At 41.5% G+C, this 18,359-nt stretch overlaps 2 protein-coding genes across 4 annotated transcripts; one reads left to right on the forward strand and one right to left on the reverse strand.

The window, feature by feature from the left end:
• Positions 1-372: 372 nt before the first annotated feature.
• On the reverse strand, positions 373-4,378 carry MRPL50 (mitochondrial ribosomal protein L50). Its single transcript, XM_045840629.1, has 2 exons — positions 4,257-4,378; positions 373-1,623 (listed from the first exon to the last, which is right to left on the reverse strand). Exons 1-2 carry the CDS (start codon positions 4,346-4,348, stop codon positions 1,236-1,238), a joined length of 480 nt encoding a protein of 159 aa, XP_045696585.1. The 5' UTR covers positions 4,349-4,378; the 3' UTR covers positions 373-1,235.
• A 207-nt stretch (positions 4,379-4,585) lies between these two features.
• ZNF189 (zinc finger protein 189) lies at positions 4,586-17,962 on the forward strand. Of its 3 annotated transcripts, none has more exons than XM_045840911.1 (3): positions 4,586-4,931; positions 5,602-5,728; positions 14,519-17,962. In XM_045840911.1, exons 1-3 carry the CDS (start codon positions 4,899-4,901, stop codon positions 16,237-16,239), a joined length of 1,881 nt encoding a protein of 626 aa, XP_045696867.1. In that variant the 5' UTR covers positions 4,586-4,898; the 3' UTR covers positions 16,240-17,962. The 3 variants fall into 3 exon arrangements, with proteins under 3 accessions (XP_045696867.1, XP_045696869.1, XP_045696868.1); XM_045840913.1 differs by having other exon boundaries at positions 5,647-5,728; XM_045840912.1 differs by having other exon boundaries at positions 5,644-5,728; positions 14,519-17,960.
• Positions 17,963-18,359: the final 397 nt, after the last annotated feature.

An 18,359-nucleotide genomic window follows, 5' to 3' on the forward strand; every position in this document is an offset into this window, starting at 1 on the left:
TTTGTGTAAGAATCCTAGGAACTAGTTTCAGATACAGACTCCGGCCTGTAAGCATCCCAGCTCTGGGAGATTTGCTGACCTTCAACCATGGAGCCAGGACGACCAAACCAGGATGATGCTCACCGGACCATCACTTGACCTGTCGGAATGGACTGTGCTCGTCGGTGCAGCCCCCTCCCTTGATCTCTTTGTGTGGCTTCCCCTCTGCCTCCACTGAGAGGTGAAGATGGGCTTTGAGACACGAGTCCCCACCTTCCAGGTGGCCAGCATCTGCAAATAAACCACTTCTCTTCACATCAGCACCTGCCTCTTCAGTACTGGCTTTCGTTGCGGCGGGCAGCCGGACCTGCATTCAGTTACATAAACATCATCTCCTTTGAAGAAAATATTTATTTATAGAATCTGGTATATCTCATTACAGAAAAAGTCACAGCACTTAATAATTGGCACATATTTTATTTCTTCATTTATAATACTTGAAACTAAGGAAATGGCAAGGCAGAAAAACAAATTTTACCTTAAAAAATTAAAAACACATACATTTCAAAAAACCAAATTTAATTCCAAAACAGATTACTCCAGAATGAACAGAATCATTTTCTACTATTTCTATTTGTGCAGTAAACAGTGAAACGTATTTCTGTAATAAACATACTTTTCTTTTTTTTTATAAATGTCTAACCTGTTCCCTTATTTGTTTGTATACTATCCGGGGTGTCCAACCTGCGGCCCACGGGCTGCATGCAGCTGGGATGGCTATGAATTTGGCCCAACACAAAATCGTGAATTTACTTAAAACATTATGAAATTTTTCTGTGATTACATGTTTCAATGTATTTAATGTGTGGCCCATGACAACTCTTCTACTTTAGATTTAAGAATGTTAACAAGATTAAAACATTTTCTTGCCTATCAAGACTATGTCTGAACATGTAATAGCCTCATATCTTAAACCAAAGTTAAATTACAGTGTCCTCTGGAGAAGAAAATTTTCATAAATTATTCATGACCTGATTCCATTCAAAAAAGTGTCAGCAAATGTGAAAAAGAAAATCCTGTTATTTGTCAATTCATGATGCTATGAGGAAAAAAAACAATGCATTCTTTCACAAGAAACATGGTTTTAGAGAACAGTTCTGATAGCATTTCACGTGGCAAAGCATCAGACAGTCTGGTAAATAGCCTCCTCGCTCAGGGGAAAAAAATGATTTCAGTGAGCTCCTCTTCTGAACGGCTCAGTAACCCCAAGTGATTTTTAAATTGGGAGGCAGATTACTGGCAATAAGTTCATCAAATTTAGATCTGTCTTGAATGGGAACCTTATAGAAATCAAGAACATCTCTGACACTGCTCATCTCACACAGCCTGGAGTTAGGCACTGCATGGCCCAAGTCATCAGCTAAACGTGCCAAGAAACCAAACTTCAGATGCCCATCTTCCAGAGAGATGTCCTGCCAATTGCTAGGAGCGGATGAGCCAAAAATTTCTCTGACATGAGATTCCAGGCGACTCTGGAGATCTTCAGGTGGTATGTATGCTCGGCTTCGTAAGGGTGGACACACCAGGATCGGTTCTTTCTTCACCTCTTCTACTGTCTCAGCTACCACCGGCTTTTCCTCTTCTCTGAAATGATGAGAAACAAAGATGTGAATCTTTGGTTCACTGCATTAATGAAGTTGACAAGTTGGCAAACACCAGAACCAATCTTGCCCGTCAAGTTAAATCAATAATTAATTTGCACGCTTACTACCCTTCTGGGCACTGTGGAAAGAGGAAAGAATAAGATGGGTTCTTGTCCTTGGAAGCTAATAATTGAACTGAGCTGGCACAGACCAAAAAACAAAAACTAATTACAGATTTTACATGCTCTATGAATTCCCAAAGATGTAAGCTGTATGGGATTTTCAGTCCTCCAAGATCCAAACCCAACCTACCTCTGTAACTTCATCTCTCACTGATGTCCTGCAAACACTCTCTGCCCTACCCAAACAAAACTATATTGTTTCCTACTTTCCTGACATCTTGTATTAGTTCAAGTTATAGCCTATCCAAAATGCCTGTCTTTCACCTCTACCTATAAAAATCCTACTCATTCTGTAAATCCTAGGAAAAACTTGTTCTCTTCCAAGGAACTTTACCTAGTTTCCCCAATCAAATACAAGTCCAAGTTTCTTTGAACTCCAATAGCAGTTTATATTGCTCTCAGAGCACCCTGCATCCTACCTGCACTTTCATTTCACTGACATTCTACTTCTTTTACTAGATGATCAGGGTTTCTTGGCCCAAACATCACCAACATTTTGGATGAGACAATTCTCTGTTGGAGGTGTGGGGGGTGGGATGCGGTTCTGTTCAGTTCATTGTAGGATGCTTAGTGGCATCTCTGGCCTCTACCCACTAATGAGTATCCCAGTAGCACACCTGTCCTCCAGTCATGAGAATCACAAGACATTGCCAAATGTCCCCTGGTGGGCAAAAATGCCCCTGGTTAAGAACCACCATGCCAGATTATCAACTCCTGAATACACAGGCCTGTTTCATTGACTTTGGGGGTCCTTTGAAAACTGTTCGAATATTGAGTAGATGGGCCAACGTAAGGGAATCTGCCTGACACATTATTTCAGTGCTTAATAAAATGTTCGTTCATAAACTGACTCCTGTCTTCCATGGAGTTGGCACTGGACTGGGATTGGGCATCCCTACAGACACTGGAGGCCCTGGAAATGAACAATGTTTGGCCAAGAACAGGGTCTGTAATGCTACTCCTCTTTGCCTATTCAGACCCTTCCAGCAATATATCCCTATTTCTGCAATTCTTTATCAATTTCTACATACCCAATAAGTGTATTCCCAGGGCACAGAATATGCCATAATATCACCTGTCTTTAAAGAAAAAAAAAACATAAAACACCTAGTTTCCATGCTCCCTTCCAGCTTCTTTTACAACAAGAGTTCTCGGAATAGTTGTCTATACTGATATTCTTCACTTCCTCGCCTCCATCTTCTCCCCAAACTACTCTAGTCACAGTTCATCAGAATGAAATGAAAGCCATTCCTTCCATCTCCGTCATCTCTTACGCTGCTCTACTTTTTGTCATGACTTACCACCATCTGAAAATATATTCTACATTTGTTCATTTTCTCCTCCACCAGAACGTTTTACAAGAGCAAAGGTGGGATCTGTCTTATTAACAGCTGGATCCCTAGCACCTAGACACATGGCATATATAGTAGACACTCTGTAAGTATTTGTTCAGTGAGTGAATGCAATAAACCTGAAGGAGATTTAAGAGACAATAACAAACAGTAGTCAAAAAAGAAGGGTAGCTAATAAATACATAAGCTGATGACAAAAATCCTTCTAGAGTAAAAGAGTTTTTGTTTGAAACCTAAGAGCGTATACGTTGCTCCCTGAGGTTCCCACAGGTTCCGTGGTCCCAACACTATTTGAGCCAAACAGATTTCCCTTCAAAAGATTCCACAGGGGGCTGAGAGGAAAGCAGTTAATGGAGAATAAAGAGACCTGGGTTCGAATTCAGCTCTGCCCTTGACTTGTGACTTGTGGGGTAGGGAGATTAGTGGGGCGGTTCTTTGAAAACACAAGTAAATTCAACACGTTATATTTATAGTGGGAGGGGCATGTAGATGTATTTACTGGGGTTAAAAATATTCCTCTCTGTGGGTCCTCATATATCAGCGTCCTTAAGCTCTGACAAGGGACTTTACTTCTTCTGCTGTATCCTATTTAGAGAAATGCTGGGCCAGAGAAGGCGCTTCACAACTGTCTGTTGAGTAAGTCAATGAATGAACAAACGAACAAAATGAGGAGGTTGCACTTCATCTCTGAATATCGCTTGTTTAGAAATATGCCCAGCAAGTGAGTTTAGTTTATGAAGCACTCTCACGCTCCTGTTCTAAGTTGCTTGTATGCTTCCTGACACCACACTCGTTGTCTGGAACCCCAAATCAGCACTGTTTGCTTAATAAATTAATGAGCGGACTGACTGGGAACGGGGGCGGTATTTCTGTTACAAGATGAGAAAACTGAGGCCACGAGAACTGACCCAGCTCCCCGGCTCGCGGAAACCAGCACTGAAGCGGAACTCAGAACCCTAACGCACTTGTCATTCCCCCAGCCAGGAGCAGGACCTCGTCTTAATAGCACGACATTCCCTTTTGAATTCGTCCTCTCATCTTCCTCAGTTTCTTTTCTTACTTCCCGTGACTGTAACCGACCATCTAACCTTTTGCTTTACCTGGATCGAGACCAAAATTCTCGACGTGGGGCCCCTGTGATAATCCACGTGAGGCCTCTCCTGGTGACACCGGGCACTGAAATCGCCGCCATCTCTGAGAATAGCTAGGAGCCAGAGCCCCGCCCCCGGCCGACAGAAAGTAGCCAATCGGGTGTAAACTTAGTGGCGTGTATCTCTCTGTTCTTAATAAACTCACAGCGACTCCCTTTGCATGCCGGGAAATGTAGTCCAGTAGCCTTTGCCGGCAGGGCTGGTCCGTGACGCTCTCTCGGAGCATGACGGGAGTTGTAGTTGGGGGACGTCCCGGGAAGGTGCCGGGTGACGCCTTCTGGTCCGGGGGCGGTCGGTCACAGAGCTCCTTGGCTGAAAGGAGGAGGAACTGACAACGGGGAGGAGGCTGTAGAGAGGCCTGGAAGGTGCGCAGCCAAGCAGGAGAGGGAGTTCGGGGTTTGGGGGCGGCCTAGGAGCGCTTCTGAAATGCTGCTGGGGTCGTGACCGCTCGGGGACCAAGGCAGGACCTGGCCAGACCCAGCCTGGAGGCCTCCCCTTCATCGGGCCTAATCTCCAACGGTCGGATAGGCCGCACCAGAGGCTCCTTTCTGTGGGCCGCCCCAGTTTCCTGCCCTGATTTCTGGCCAGGAGATGGCCTCCCCGAGCCCCTCGCTGGAGCCAAAGGTAAGTTGCCCCTCTGGGTATCCCCTTTCGCTACTACTGAATTTAGGCCGCGCTCCTCCGCACCCCGTCCCGAAGACCGCCGTTTTTAGAGCCAGTGCAGTGCAAGGAAGTACCCCCTAGTGCTCTGGGGTGCGGTTCGAGAGTAAACTGACCACTGGCTCATATTTTTCCAAGAACGCCTTGATAAATTAGTAATGTTCCAAACTAGCGCTCTCATTTGTAAGTTATTCCAGGTGAGGCATCATTTTTTGACCATCTGCTGTGCCTTCTGCGCCTGTCATGATGTTTGGCCCCAAGATAGACTCTTAGAAAACTTCATAGAATTGAATTGAACAGGGTCGCAAGCTGGTGAGAATAAAGAATGGAGCCGGGCAATGAGGTGAAGGAAGCTTCGGAAGGCTTACTACAATTAAAATATTAGGGTCTAATTATTAAACCAGAAAAAGCCTTATCCTTAGGCCCCTCACTAGCGAAGGACAGTGATCCAGCTCACTTACTCTCTAGTCTGATGGGCCTGTCTGTTACAGTCGGTTCCCAGAATTGGGCCCCACTTGGAACTCGTAGTTACCACGTTCCTTCTAGCCTTTCCGGCCCTGATAAGTGCTACTTTGCAGTAGTAGAATTGTCCTTGAGACAACAGGAACTGACTACAGAAATCATACTATTTCAGGGGTTGCTGACTTTTGAGGATGTGGCTGTGTTTTTTACCCAGGAGGAGTGGGATTATCTGGATCCAGCTCAGAGAAGCTTGTATAAAGATGTCATGATGGAGAATTATGGAAACCTGGTCTCACTGGGTAAGAATCTGCTGTTTCTGATTAAAATATCTAAGAGGCTGTTAGAAGTCAGACTCTTAAGAACACTTGGACCAATACCAGAACCAAAACTGCTTTGTTCCAAACTTCTGATTCAAACCTTTCAGCCATCAATTGTTTACATGACTCTCACCCCTTGCATTTTAGCAATGACCAAAATACAAGCCTTTCTGGCTTCCTATCCCATATTGCTCTGTACTTTCCCTCCTGGCTCATCCTCCCACTGCTTTCCTCCCACTCCTTTTCACTCTGCCTTCTGGAGCCCCTGTTCCTCTTCACATAATGTTCCTTACCCCTCCTGGCCTTAACTGAAACCTGGCACTTTCCCAAGGACACCACTTCTCTGGGAGGGGCTGCTTATTCTCCCACATCCTCTTCCTTCCCATCCTTTGTCTCCAGGCTGCAAGGGAGAAGAAAGTATTTTACTCCCAGCTTTTCAGTGCTCTTCCCAAAGGATTCATTTTCCACCTTGAAACACAATCTCTCCCCTTTGAGACCTCAGCAGTCTTGCTCTACCCACTCAACTCCTTTTCACTACCATTTGGCAACTTTTTTGGACCCTCACTCATAGACTTTGTCACATGTTTCAGAGTCCTCTGTGCTAACCCTCACCTTCGATGATGCAGTCACTACTTAAGCCTCAGTCTGTTTTGACCATGTTGTCTTCAGGGCTATCCCTTTTTATTCAGCAACTCATATCAATGATCATACCCTCGATTTTGTTTTAACAGGCAAAACTAAAACCCCAGTATCTTATTCTTGACCAAATAAATATTCAGGCGTTTATTGACTGCAACTCAATAGTGGTTGAGTTACAGACATCAAAACAGATATCATCTCAAGGGGAGCTTACTTCTTACCTTCCTCTCTTACTCCTTTCCTACTATACCTATTCATTCTTAATGATGTTTCCTGTACCTTGACTTCCCTGTTTTTTTCTTCTGCTGCCTCACTCCTGGTCTGCTCTGTGGATCTGTATGTGAGCTATCACCAGCATGCTCTCCTGCCACCTTGTCACTATGCTCTGCCTGTTCTGCACGCTTCACATCCTGTATCCAGTATGAAGCCTGCCTTTTCTGCTCTCTTACTTGCATTGCTAAATGCACCAGGAGGAATTTTTTAACATAAAGAATTGATGCCCTGTGTATATTCATAGCTGTTCTTCCTTCTAGTCTCCACTGGGTTTTTACATCTCAACAAGTTTTTATCCTTAATGTGCTCATTCCCCTGTTCCTTCCAGTGACTATCCCAAAACACGAGTTTTCCTTGGGTCCGTCCCTCAGCAGTGGACCTCACCTGCTCTTTGACAGAGAACACAGAGGCCATTAAACATGACTTCTCAACTTTTTGGCCCCACATCTTGCACCCTGAAGGCTGCCCCTATCTTCTCACTTCTCTAACTACTTATACATCAGTCATCCTTTGCCTTTTTTTTCCTTAAGAAGGAATAAAGCTTCAGTCTTTATTCCTTCTCCTCTGGTGTCTTTATGCTGATGATAGGTGTGTGCATGGCTCTTCCCATTGGGGGAAGGAGGAGGAAAAAGAAAAAATCTACCATTTGAGCCACAGTCTCCCTCCTGCTGCTCCCTGTAGCCAGCTGCTACTCCTCTTCAGCCAAGTTTTTGTCTGCAGTTAATGTGGTCTGTACTTTTTTCTCTAAGCCCCTTGTCTTGCCCCTACCACTCCCCTTAAATTGTTTAACATTGGCCTGTAATGGTCCAGTTGTCAAATGCCATAGACTGTCTTCAGATCTTATTTTATTCCACGTATCTATAGCTACTTGAAATTCTTTATTGTTTCCTTCCATTGCCCTGCATTCTCAGACTTCCTCTCAGTTGTTGAGTTTATCACACTTTACTATAATCATTCTTTATTTTATTTCTCTAACTAGATTGATGTTCATGAGGACAATAACGCTATAGTTTTTCATTTGATTTCTCCGGAGCTTAGGACAGAACCAGGAGTATATTATATGCTTCTCAAATGTGTGTGTGCCTGAATGGATATACTTAAAACTCATAACTTGACTAGATTATAACATTAGCCTTTAAATTAGCCCCCTGCCTCTAGTCTCTTTTTCTTTTAATATATTCTCTTTCTTGCCAACAAAATGATTTTGTGTTAGTTTCCATACACTTTTTTCTTTTTTCTCCCTCCCCGCAGATTTGGGAGGAAAATGGGGGTGCATCTTATAGTCCGAACGTAGCTTGCCTGGCTCGCTGGGTGGGGGCCGGAGGGGCGGGGGTGCAGTGGCAGTGGAGCAGGGTCACCGGTTATTGAATATTTTACCACATTCTTGCTTCAAAATTTTTTTTCCTATTTTCTTCCTTTAAAACCTAGATGTGTCTTAATGGTCCGATGTGTCCTATAGTCCTAAAAATACGATAATCGCTTACAACTCGTAGTGATTCCTGACAGCTTAAAGGATAAAAATCTTGACTTCTTATCTTATCTGCTAGGACCTCCCTAATATAGTCCCTGCCTAGATTTTTAGCTTCATCTGTTTCTGGCATACCATTTCCATCTCCAGCATTATCAGCTGTTGATTTTTTTTTTTTATATTCCATGGTGTCTTGAGTTACTGCCAACTTTGTCTATGCATATGCTATCCTGGTTGATAGAACCAGGCGAATGACCAGCCTTGCCTTCCCCAGTACTGCAAAATGTGAGTGCCATATGCACAAAGGCATGGCAGTGAGCCCATCTATGATCTGCTCTCAGCCTCTCTTCTTTATTTTAGCAAAACACAGCTTTTCATCATTTATTCCACAGTCTTTTCATCCTCCTCTATAGACTTCCCACCCCCTTGATGAGAGTTCCTTGAGGAGAGAACATTGTTACTCCACTGTTCCAATCTCGTTTCTTTACTTCTAGCTTTGTAATTTTCGTTCATCATTCATACCTTTCCTTAAAACATTAATAGCTACATTGATACAGCTGGCAGCTTGATTTCTCAGTTATCTTGCAGTTCTTTTAGCTAAAGTCAACTTGTTCAGTTTAATGGCTTCTCATTGCCATTTCCTTGCCTTCTCTCTGTTTCCTCAGCTACCATAATATTATAACACTGTTTGGTTAAAGATTATAGAGATCAGCCTAAACTAGCTTAAGGTGACAAGCGAAGTTATTACAGGGAATTAGATGACTCATGGAATATATGAGCAAGATTGTAACTGGGCATCAGAAAAGAATCAAAGCCAGAAATTGGATCACTCTCAGGAAGTCGGGAATTAACTGTGTCTTTGTGCTCTGTTTCTTTCTGCTTGACAGAATAGTCTTTCCTCCTATGTTCACATGCTTTTGTCCCTTCAGCTTCTGACTTGATAGGTTACAATTCTAGTCACATTCAGACTATCTGTTTCAGTTTCAATTCCAAATTCCTGGGAGAGAAGATACCCTTTGAGTCAGTTGTCTACCATAGATGAATTAGATGTGCTCACAAGATGGGAACACGTAAGTGTGGCAGATAACCCAGAGGTGATTATAGCTACCAAACCCAGGTCTAATGGCTAGTCATCTCTAGGCTGCTCCATCTGGAAGCCTAGACTCGCTAATCTCTTTACCTACCTGATTGACCTATTTACTTTTATGCTGGTGCCTCTCTGTTTCATTTATTTTAGCAATATTTTACATTTTATGTCCGTTTAGATAAGTCATTCTTTTACGGACCTTTTCAGGATAACTAGTTTTCTGCATTCTTCTGATTGAAATTTAGATTCATTGATGATTTTTTAGTTGGTTCATAGGATGTTGACTGGAGTGCAGTTAGGTTCATAGACTGGTTTGGGAAGAATTAAGATCCTTATAATATTGAATCTCTTTAGCAATTCAGTTGACTATTTAACTGTCCTTAATGTCCTTCAGAAAAATTTAATGGACAATTTTTATGGATCTTACACCTTTTTTTTTTACTACATTTTATTGATTATGCTATTACAGTTGTCCTGATTTCCCCCCCTTTGCTCCCTTCCACTCAGCACCCCCCACTCCCCAGGCAGTTCCCCCACCCTTGTTCAAGTCCACAATTCGTACTGTAAGTTCTTTAGCTACTCACTTTTTACTGTACTTTACATCCCTGTGTCTATTCTGTAACTACCTACTTGTACTTCTTAATCCCCTCACCTTTCACCCATTCTCCCTACCCCCTCCCATCTCTCTATTTTTAATCTTTGTATTTTAATTACGGTGTGTCTTGGGGTGGGCCTCTTTGGGTCCATCTTGTTTGGGGCTTTCTGTGCTTCCTGGACTTACACGTCTATTTCCTTCACCAAATTAGGGAAGTTTTCTTTCATTGTTTTTTGAAATAAATGTCCAATTTCTTGCTTTTCTCTTTCACCCCTATGAAGTAAATGTTGGATTGCTTAAAATTGTCCCTCAGGCTTGTGGAACAATACTTGCTTTTTTTTAGATTCTCTTTTCTTGTTGTTCTGATTGGTTGTTTTTTGCTTCCTTATGTTCCCAATCATTGATTTGATTCTCAGCTTCATCCACTGTGTTGCTGTTTCCCTATAAATTGTTCTTTATTTCAATTAGTGTATACTTCATTTCTGACTGGATCTTTTTCATGTTGTTAAGGTCCTCACTAAGTTCTCTGAGCATCCTTATAACCAGTGTTTTGAACTCTGCATCTGGTAGATTGCTTATCTCCGTTTCATTTAGCTCTTTTTCTGAAGTTTTGATCTGTCCTTTTGTTTGGGCCATGTTTCTTTGTCTCCTTATTTTGCAGCCTCCCTCTGTTTGCTTCTATGTATTAGGTAGAGGTGCTTTGACTCCCAGTCTCGGCAGTGTGGCCTAATATAGTGGGTGTTCTTTAGAGCCAATGGCACATCTTCCCCTATCACCCAAGCTGGGTATTCAAGGTGCACCCTTCATGTGGGCTGAGTATACCCTCCTCTTGTAGTAAAGCCTTGGTTGCTGTTGGCAGATCAATGGGAGGGATTTACACAGGCCAGTCAGCTGCAAGGATTGGCTGTGACCACTTACCAGCAACCTCTGCCCTCCATGGAGGATCGGCTGTGCAGGGGCAGCGTGGCAATGCTCCGAAGTGGTCTGTAGCTGTCCCCTGGGTGTGGTGGCCCTGGGGTTTCCCGGGTGGTACAGGCCAAGGTCAGCTGCCATCTGTGTTTTGCCCAGGGCCACCGTGCCTGAGCCATAAAGCAATCTGAGATGGCTGCTACTTATGCTGGACTTGCAGATTTTCAGGCGAAGCCAAGCTGTGAATCTAGGCTGCTAGTTCTGGGCCTGGGGCTCACTGAGGCTAGCTGCTGCTGTTTTGAGAGGATTTAGGAAGTTGTGAAGCATGATCCAAGACCAGCTGTTCATACGGAAAAGCAGTTTGGTTGGGCCTGTAAGTTGGCTGTAAGTCTCTGGGGATCTCCAAGGCAGGTTAAACAATGTTAGCCAGCATCATGGAATATTAGATATGTACCAGTCTGCCAGCTCTGGGGGGCAGGGCCCAGAAAAGGGACAGTGATCTCTATTCACCTTGATGCCAGACACCTCAGCCTCCCCCTACATGCCACTGGTGCCCCTCAAGCTGCCTCCCTGGTGCTGGAGCCCAGAGTGAGTGAGTCTGAGTAGGTGAGTCCATGTGTGGGTTCTTTAACAGGAACTACTTGAGGCTCCAGCAGTTTCTTCCACCAACTCAATCCCTACTAGTTTTCATAGCCAGAAGTTGTGGGGACTTATATTCTTGGCACTGGAACCCTGGGTTGGGGGGTCTAATGTGGGGCTGGGACTCCTTGCTCCCAAGATATCACTCCTGAATTTTTATCCACCACACATGGATGTGGGACCAGCCCATTCCACAGTTTTGCCTCTCCTACCAGTCTGGATTGACGTGGTTTCTTTAATTCCATAGTTGTCAGACTTCCATTCAACTCAATTTCTGTCATTTCTAAGCAATGGTTGTTTTATATTTTAGTTGTAATTTTGTTGTGGTTGTGCAAATGCCATGCCGTCTTGACTAGAAGTCCCTTATACTTTTCTTATTAGATTTATTTTAGGTTTTTTGTGGTTTTGTTATCATGAAGAACATATTTCATTTTCCTATAATATTTCTATAAAGTTTTCTTCTTGGTAGTAGGAAATGGCATTTATTTTGTATATTATTTGCCACTGCTATTTCATTTAATCATTTTATGAATTTTAGGTAGACATTCATATCATTTGTAAATAATGATAATCTTTTCTTATTCTTTTGAATAACCCCCCTGGAACAATATCTGCTGAGTAAACATAAAGAGATTTTCTCTTCATATGAGGAAGAAACAAACATAAACAGCTAAAAGTGCAGTGTAAAGATAGTTTTAATGGAGTTATGGACAAGGGCTAGTGATAAAAAAACAGAAGACCTAAATCTGTCCGGTGGAGATAGTGAAGGCTTTCTAGAGAAACTATTGCTTTGAATTGAATCTTAAAGAGAAACCGAGAAACCAAGAGTTTTCTGGCTAAATGTTGGGGGACATTTAGTAAACAAAACGTGTGATGAAATTGCACAAAAGACTGTAACACAAGCAGTTTGCCCACTTAAATTGTGGTTAAGTAGGTAGCAGGTTGAACTGCAACTTAGAGACCATATCATGAAGTGTCACAGTGCAGAGAGCTTTGATTTGATTTTACAAGTGATGGAGCGTTAGTGATGGTGACATGAACAGAACATGAAGATCTCTCTGGATTCAGTGAAGTAGATGTCATGTGAGGGCAGCCTAAAGATCAGAGCCAACGATTATTAGGTAGCTTTTGCAGTAATCCAGGGAAAGCATGGTTGTGAGGGTAAAAAAGAAGTTAGGTGCTGGAGGGTAGCATCATCAATTTTTGTAACTGATTAGTGGTAGGAAACAGAGAGAAACCTAGGACGATTTCCTGCTTTGGGACTTTAGGGTAATGGATAACAGTGCCTTTCAAGAGATGATTAGTGGTGGAGACGGACATGAGAGCAGAGGATGATGATCATTTCAGTTGTGAGCCCTTTTGAGACATGTACGTGACGATACCCAGAGAGTATGCATAGTGAGATGGTGTGAACGTGGGTAACAGTAACCTTGAACAGTTGACAAAGGAAGAGAAATTCATTAGGGAAAGGTATTAGAAAAGGCCGAAGAAGTAGGGAGAGAACTAGACAAATAAATAAATGAAATATTTTAAAAAGATAGAGAAGGATTTCAGGTTCAGGATAAAGTTAGATATATATTTGTATTTTGGTAGAAAGGTTTCAATGGAGAATACAGATTGAAGGAAAAGGAAAAATGGTAATAATTGAACAAGTTCCCAGAAGCAAGTGGGATCAAGAGAGGGTAGATGGATTAGCCTTGGATAGGAATGGAGCATATATTCATATACAATTGCAGATAATTTTATAGATAGGGAGCAGAAAGTTGAAGGAGTTCTCCTGTCCTTTTTCATTGTGTGAAGGAAAAACAGCCCACTGAAAGTGAATTTGAAGGAGAACACTCTAAGCAGCCTAAGTAGAAGTAAAGTTTCTAGTAGTTTGTTAGGAGAGTAAGTTTTGGGGGAATAAAATAACTTCATGACGGGGGGAAATAAGTGAAAAGAAGGTTTGAAGATGACTTCACAGTTAGAAGACTAGAAAATTGTGAGAAAAGAGGAACTAGTAAAGTTACCCAACAGGCAGCAAGAGGTAGAAAATCATGAAAGCGGTCAGGCAGGCTTCAGTGTCCCGTATGCTGCTCTGTTACATCATAGACCTTTATGTTATCGTTCTTCCAACACGTGCAAGCTTTTCCTTTCTCAGATGTCCTGCAGATTCTCATTGGGAGCTAAACAGTTCCAACTTGTCTCTTAATATCTTTAGAGGACTGAGTCATATGTACGTGAAGAATGTGGTATGATTTATGGTGGGTAAAGTCATAAGCTATCACAGACTTCTCTTCATTTCTTCTATTACTGCTGACCATGTCCCTTTGTATTTATTTTATTCTGTCTTTCTACATGATAGTCTCCATGTCACCTCAACCTGTTATTCTTGTTAAAAGCCAATTTGTGTTTTGATATAAGAACTGCTTTTTATTTAACTTTTTAATATTATTTTCTTTTTCCATTTGTACTCATTATCCATTCCATTTAGTAGGAGTCTTCGTGTCTTATCTCTGAGTCCTGGCTCATTACAGAATGCTCGGAATATTCATCATTGCAATAAATAAGTTCTTATTAATAAATGAATTCTTGCTTTCCCTGGTTTTTGCCTTTGATCCTTTTCAGTGTCATTTTATGTGTTCTTTTTTATCATGTTATTTGGTCTACTTGCTTTCCGATAACACTATCTTATTCTACATTTTCCAGAACCTACTGTTTTCTTCCCATGTTATTCTTTCTACCTTTTGGACTGGTTCATCCCAACCCTGCTTGGTTTATTTCTTTGTTTATCCACCTTACCGTGCATAATTTACTACTGATTTACAACAGCCCTTCCTCTCACTCTACTTGCTTCTGCAGACTCATTCTTGGCCTTTTCATACACACTCTTTTGATATCCATTCTCCAAGAAAAACATTTAACTGCATCAGATAACTAATTATAATGGCATTTACATAATTTGCACTCTTTGTCAGGTACTGGGTACTGTTCTAAGAGCTTTATGTATGTGAACTAATTTAATCCTCAAAACAATACTGTGAGGTAGTAAGCTACATTTGATATGGTAGGTTAGTTTATCTTAATTAGATTGATTTATCTGAATTATGTCATTTTTCTGACAATTTCTTTTTACTAGGAAAGAGCCTGGCTGATGTTTCTGTTCTCTATTTATTATTCCAGATGTTTTAAACAGAGATAAGGATGAGGAGCCAACTGTGAAACAAGAAATTGAAGAAATTGAGGAGGAAGTGGAATCAAAGGGCATAATAGTTACAAGAATCAAAAGTGAAACTGACCAGGATCCCATGTGTAGAGAAACCTTTGAACTTGTTGGTAGGTTAGATAAACAGAGAGGAATCTTCTTATGGGAAATACCAAGGGAATCTTTGACCCAGGAACAGAAAATGTTCAGAGGAAACACTAACGTTATTCGTAAGAGACCTAACTCAGAAGAGAAATGCCACAAATGTGAAGAGTGTGGAAAGGGTTTTGTCCGCAAGGCTCATTTCATTCAACACCAGCGGGTCCATACTGGTGAGAAACCCTTTCAGTGCAATGAATGTGGGAAGAGTTTTAGTCGCAGTTCCTTCGTCATTGAACATCAGAGAATCCACACTGGGGAAAGGCCCTATGAGTGTAATTACTGTGGAAAAACCTTTAGTGTGAGCTCCACCCTTATTAGACATCAGAGAATCCACACTGGAGAGAGACCCTATCAGTGTAATCAGTGTAAACAGAGCTTCAGCCAGAGGAGGAGCCTTGTGAAACATCAAAGGATTCACACGGGTGAGAAGCCCCATAAGTGCAGCGACTGTGGGAAGGCCTTCAGTTGGAAGTCACACCTTATTGAGCATCAAAGAACTCACACTGGTGAAAAACCCTATCACTGTACCAAATGTAAAAAGAGTTTTAGTCGAAATTCATTACTAGTTGAGCATCAGAGAATTCACACTGGAGAAAGACCCCATAAATGCGGTGAATGTGGGAAAGCCTTTAGATTAAGTACATACCTTATACAACACCAAAAAATCCACACTGGCGAGAAGCCTTTTCTTTGTATTGAATGTGGAAAAAGCTTCAGTCGGAGCTCATTCCTTATTGAACATCAGAGGATCCACACAGGCGAAAGACCTTATCAATGCAAAGAGTGCGGGAAAAGCTTCAGCCAGCTTTGCAATCTTACTCGTCATCAGAGAATCCACACAGGAGATAAACCCCATAAGTGTGAGGAATGTGGAAAAGCGTTTAGTAGAAGCTCAGGTCTTATTCAGCATCAGAGAATTCACACCAGAGAGAAGACTTATTCATACAATGAAACTAAGGAAAGTTTTGATCCAAATTGTAGTCTCATTATACAGCAGGAAGTCTTCCCTAAGGAAAAATCTTATAAATGTGATGAATGTGGGAAAACTTTTAGTGTCAGTGCTCATCTTGTACAACATCAAAGAATCCACACTGGTGAAAAGCCCTACTTATGTACTGTATGTGGGAAAAGCTTCAGTCGGAGCTCATTTCTTATTGAACATCAGAGAATCCACACTGGTGAGAGACCTTATCTGTGCAGACAGTGTGGCAAAAGCTTTAGTCAACTGTGTAATCTTATTCGGCATCAGGGTGTTCACACAGGTAATAAACCCCATAAATGTGATGAATGTGGAAAGGCCTTTAGCCGGAACTCAGGCCTTATTCAGCATCAGAGGATACACACAGGAGAGAAACCCTATAAGTGTGAGAAATGTGACAAAAGTTTTAGTCAACAGCGCAGCCTTGTCAACCACCAGAAGATCCACGCAGAGATGAAAACCCAAGAAACCCATGAATGTGATGCTTGTGGTGAAGCCTTCAATTGCCGCATCTCTCTCATTCAGCATCAGAAATTGCACACTACGTGGATGCAGTAAACATAGAGAAATATTCAAGTTTAGTTTGACTTGAGACTAGCTACCCAAGTGCAGTTTCAATGTTGCTCAACATGGGTCAAATTTAGTAAGAAAGTAAATTATCTTTGGCCTTAGGCAAATGGTTTCTGAAGATTCTGTGAATAGTGGACAGTTGCCCACAGGCATTTGAAGCCTTCCATTATTCTTTTTTTTTTTTATTACTTGGTAATTTATTTAAGCATCTTTTTTACATATTTTTCAGGTTAAACCTGAGTTCAGAGCACTTGGTTATAATAATGAAGGGAGAATGACAAAGCTGCATTGGTACAAGGGAGCCAGAGCCACCAATGTTAGGAAACTGGAATAATTATTCAGAGTCCTCTGCCACCATCTTATATGGTAGTTCTTTCAGTTCCATGATATGTTTTGCTATGCATGCCAAAGTCCAGTTATTGAACATACGATGTTTTCGAGGAAACAGCCAGATTTTTTTTTTCAAAACTGATATACAAAGTTTTTGTCATTGTTTAAGCCAGTTGTTTGGCACATGAGTTAAAGAAAGTAGTTCCAATGCCTTGTGGTTCTCAGAAATGTGAAATGAGTGGACCATTAGTTTTACGAAGATTATGCAACAAACCTAGCAAAGGTGTTACCGAGGAATCTTTGGCAGTGCCTTTTTTATTTTCAAGATGGGCCTAAAAAGGTTAGAGGAGGACACTTCTTTTTTGTGCCCTCGCATCTGTGAAAGATGTTTGTAGTCTTATGCAAATGATCTTACTCCTTCACTACCAGTAGCATGTGAAAGTGTACATACTTTGATTGCCAGGAATTGGAAATAAAAAACCTGGAGTCTATGTTAGGAAGCTGAGATATTTTGGTATTGCTTTGGTTTTTATAGTAACTAGACTTTGCATGCAGTTTTAAAATCCTTATTTCTGGTTCTAGGGCTTCCCTTAGTTAATGGTTATTATAGACCTATTAATTCATCTGTTTTAATCATTAAACCAGTTTTGTTTTTTGCTTTGTGTAAGAGTTCTTTGTTACTTTAGTGTAAAATCTGTCAAATATATTACTATGTTTAAAAATTAGAATCAAGGACTTAAAGGAAATTGCTCTCACTTTTTCTACCTATGGAGACAACAGAGATGTCCAGAGGTAACTGAAATTGTGGACATGGTGCACAGAAAAGAATTTGGGCTAGACATTAGGAATTCACCTGTGTTTAGACACAGAAAAGAATTAAGATTTAATGAGAGGATAAAGCAAAAAAAAAATAAAAATCCAGAAATGGAATCCTGAGGCCCACTTTCGCTGTCGGGAGGGCAGATGCCAAGCAGACCGAGGGAGGAACATCCGGAAGTGTGGATGGAAAACCCAGTGTGTAGTGACAGCTGCTACCGGAAACTGACCTGGAAGGGTACTGTGGAGATAATCAGGGAAGGGGTGAAGAACGTCCTTTAGATAATTAGAAAGTCAAGGGGTTCTCTAAGAGCAGCTTGCAAATTTGGGAAGAGCCAGTTTTCAAGGGGTTATTTAGTATCTGGAGACTGTAAGTCATCAGTTCCCAAACACCAAATTATGGCTGTTCTATACTCAAATGGTAAAAGTAAGGAACATATAGTATCTATTTAAAAAAAACACCTAAATTTATTAAAGATGTTTCATTTTGAAATTATGCACCTTTTTTAATAATTAAAAAAGCTCTTGTGAAATAATAGTAATTTTAGGTGATGGTCTGTTGAATGTCTTTTTTTAATATATTTTATTGATTATGCTATTATAGTTGTCCCATTCTCCCCCTTCATTCCCCTCCACCCTGCATACCCTCTCCCACCCACATTCCCCCCCCTTTAGTTCATGTCCATGTGTCATAAGTTCTTTAGCCTTCTACATTTCCCATACTATTCTTGCCCTCCCCCTGTCTATTTTCTACCTACCATCTATGCTACTTATTCTCTGTACCTTTTCCCCCTCTCTCCTCCCACTCCCCTGTTGCTAACCCTCCATGTGATCTCCATTTCTGTGGTTCTGTTCCTGTTCTAGTTGTTTGCTTAGTTTGTTTTTGTTTTAGGTGTGGTTGTTCATAATTGTGAGTTTGCTGTCATTTTACTATACGTGTTTTTTATCTTCTTTTTCTTAGA

Source organism: Phyllostomus hastatus, unplaced genomic scaffold (assembly GCF_019186645.2).
Source record: "Phyllostomus hastatus isolate PE091 unplaced genomic scaffold, TTU_PhHast_1.1 phas_contig_34, whole genome shotgun sequence".
Taxonomy (NCBI): domain Eukaryota; kingdom Metazoa; phylum Chordata; class Mammalia; order Chiroptera; family Phyllostomidae; genus Phyllostomus; species Phyllostomus hastatus.

What these genes read in the sequence shown, in the direction of transcription:
- ZNF189 (XM_045840911.1), top strand. Translation starts at nt 4,899, where the DNA reads ATGGCCTCCCCGAGCCCCTCGCTGGAGCCAAAG. An exon ending in GCCCCTCGCTGGAGCCAAAG is followed by an intron (nt 4,932 to 5,601) that starts GTAAGTTGCCCC and finishes ATACTATTTCAG; the next exon opens with GGGTTGCTGACTTTTGAGGA. An exon ending in TGGAAACCTGGTCTCACTGG is followed by an intron (nt 5,729 to 14,518) that starts GTAAGAATCTGC and finishes TTATTATTCCAG; the next exon opens with ATGTTTTAAACAGAGATAAG.
- MRPL50 (XM_045840629.1), bottom strand. Translation starts at nt 4,348, where the DNA reads ATGGCGGCGATTTCAGTGCCCGGTGTCACCAGGAGAGGCCTCACGTGG. An exon ending in GAATTTTGGTCTCGATCCAG is followed by an intron (nt 1,624 to 4,256) that starts GTAAAGCAAAAG and finishes TCATCATTTCAG; the next exon opens with AGAAGAGGAAAAGCCGGTGG.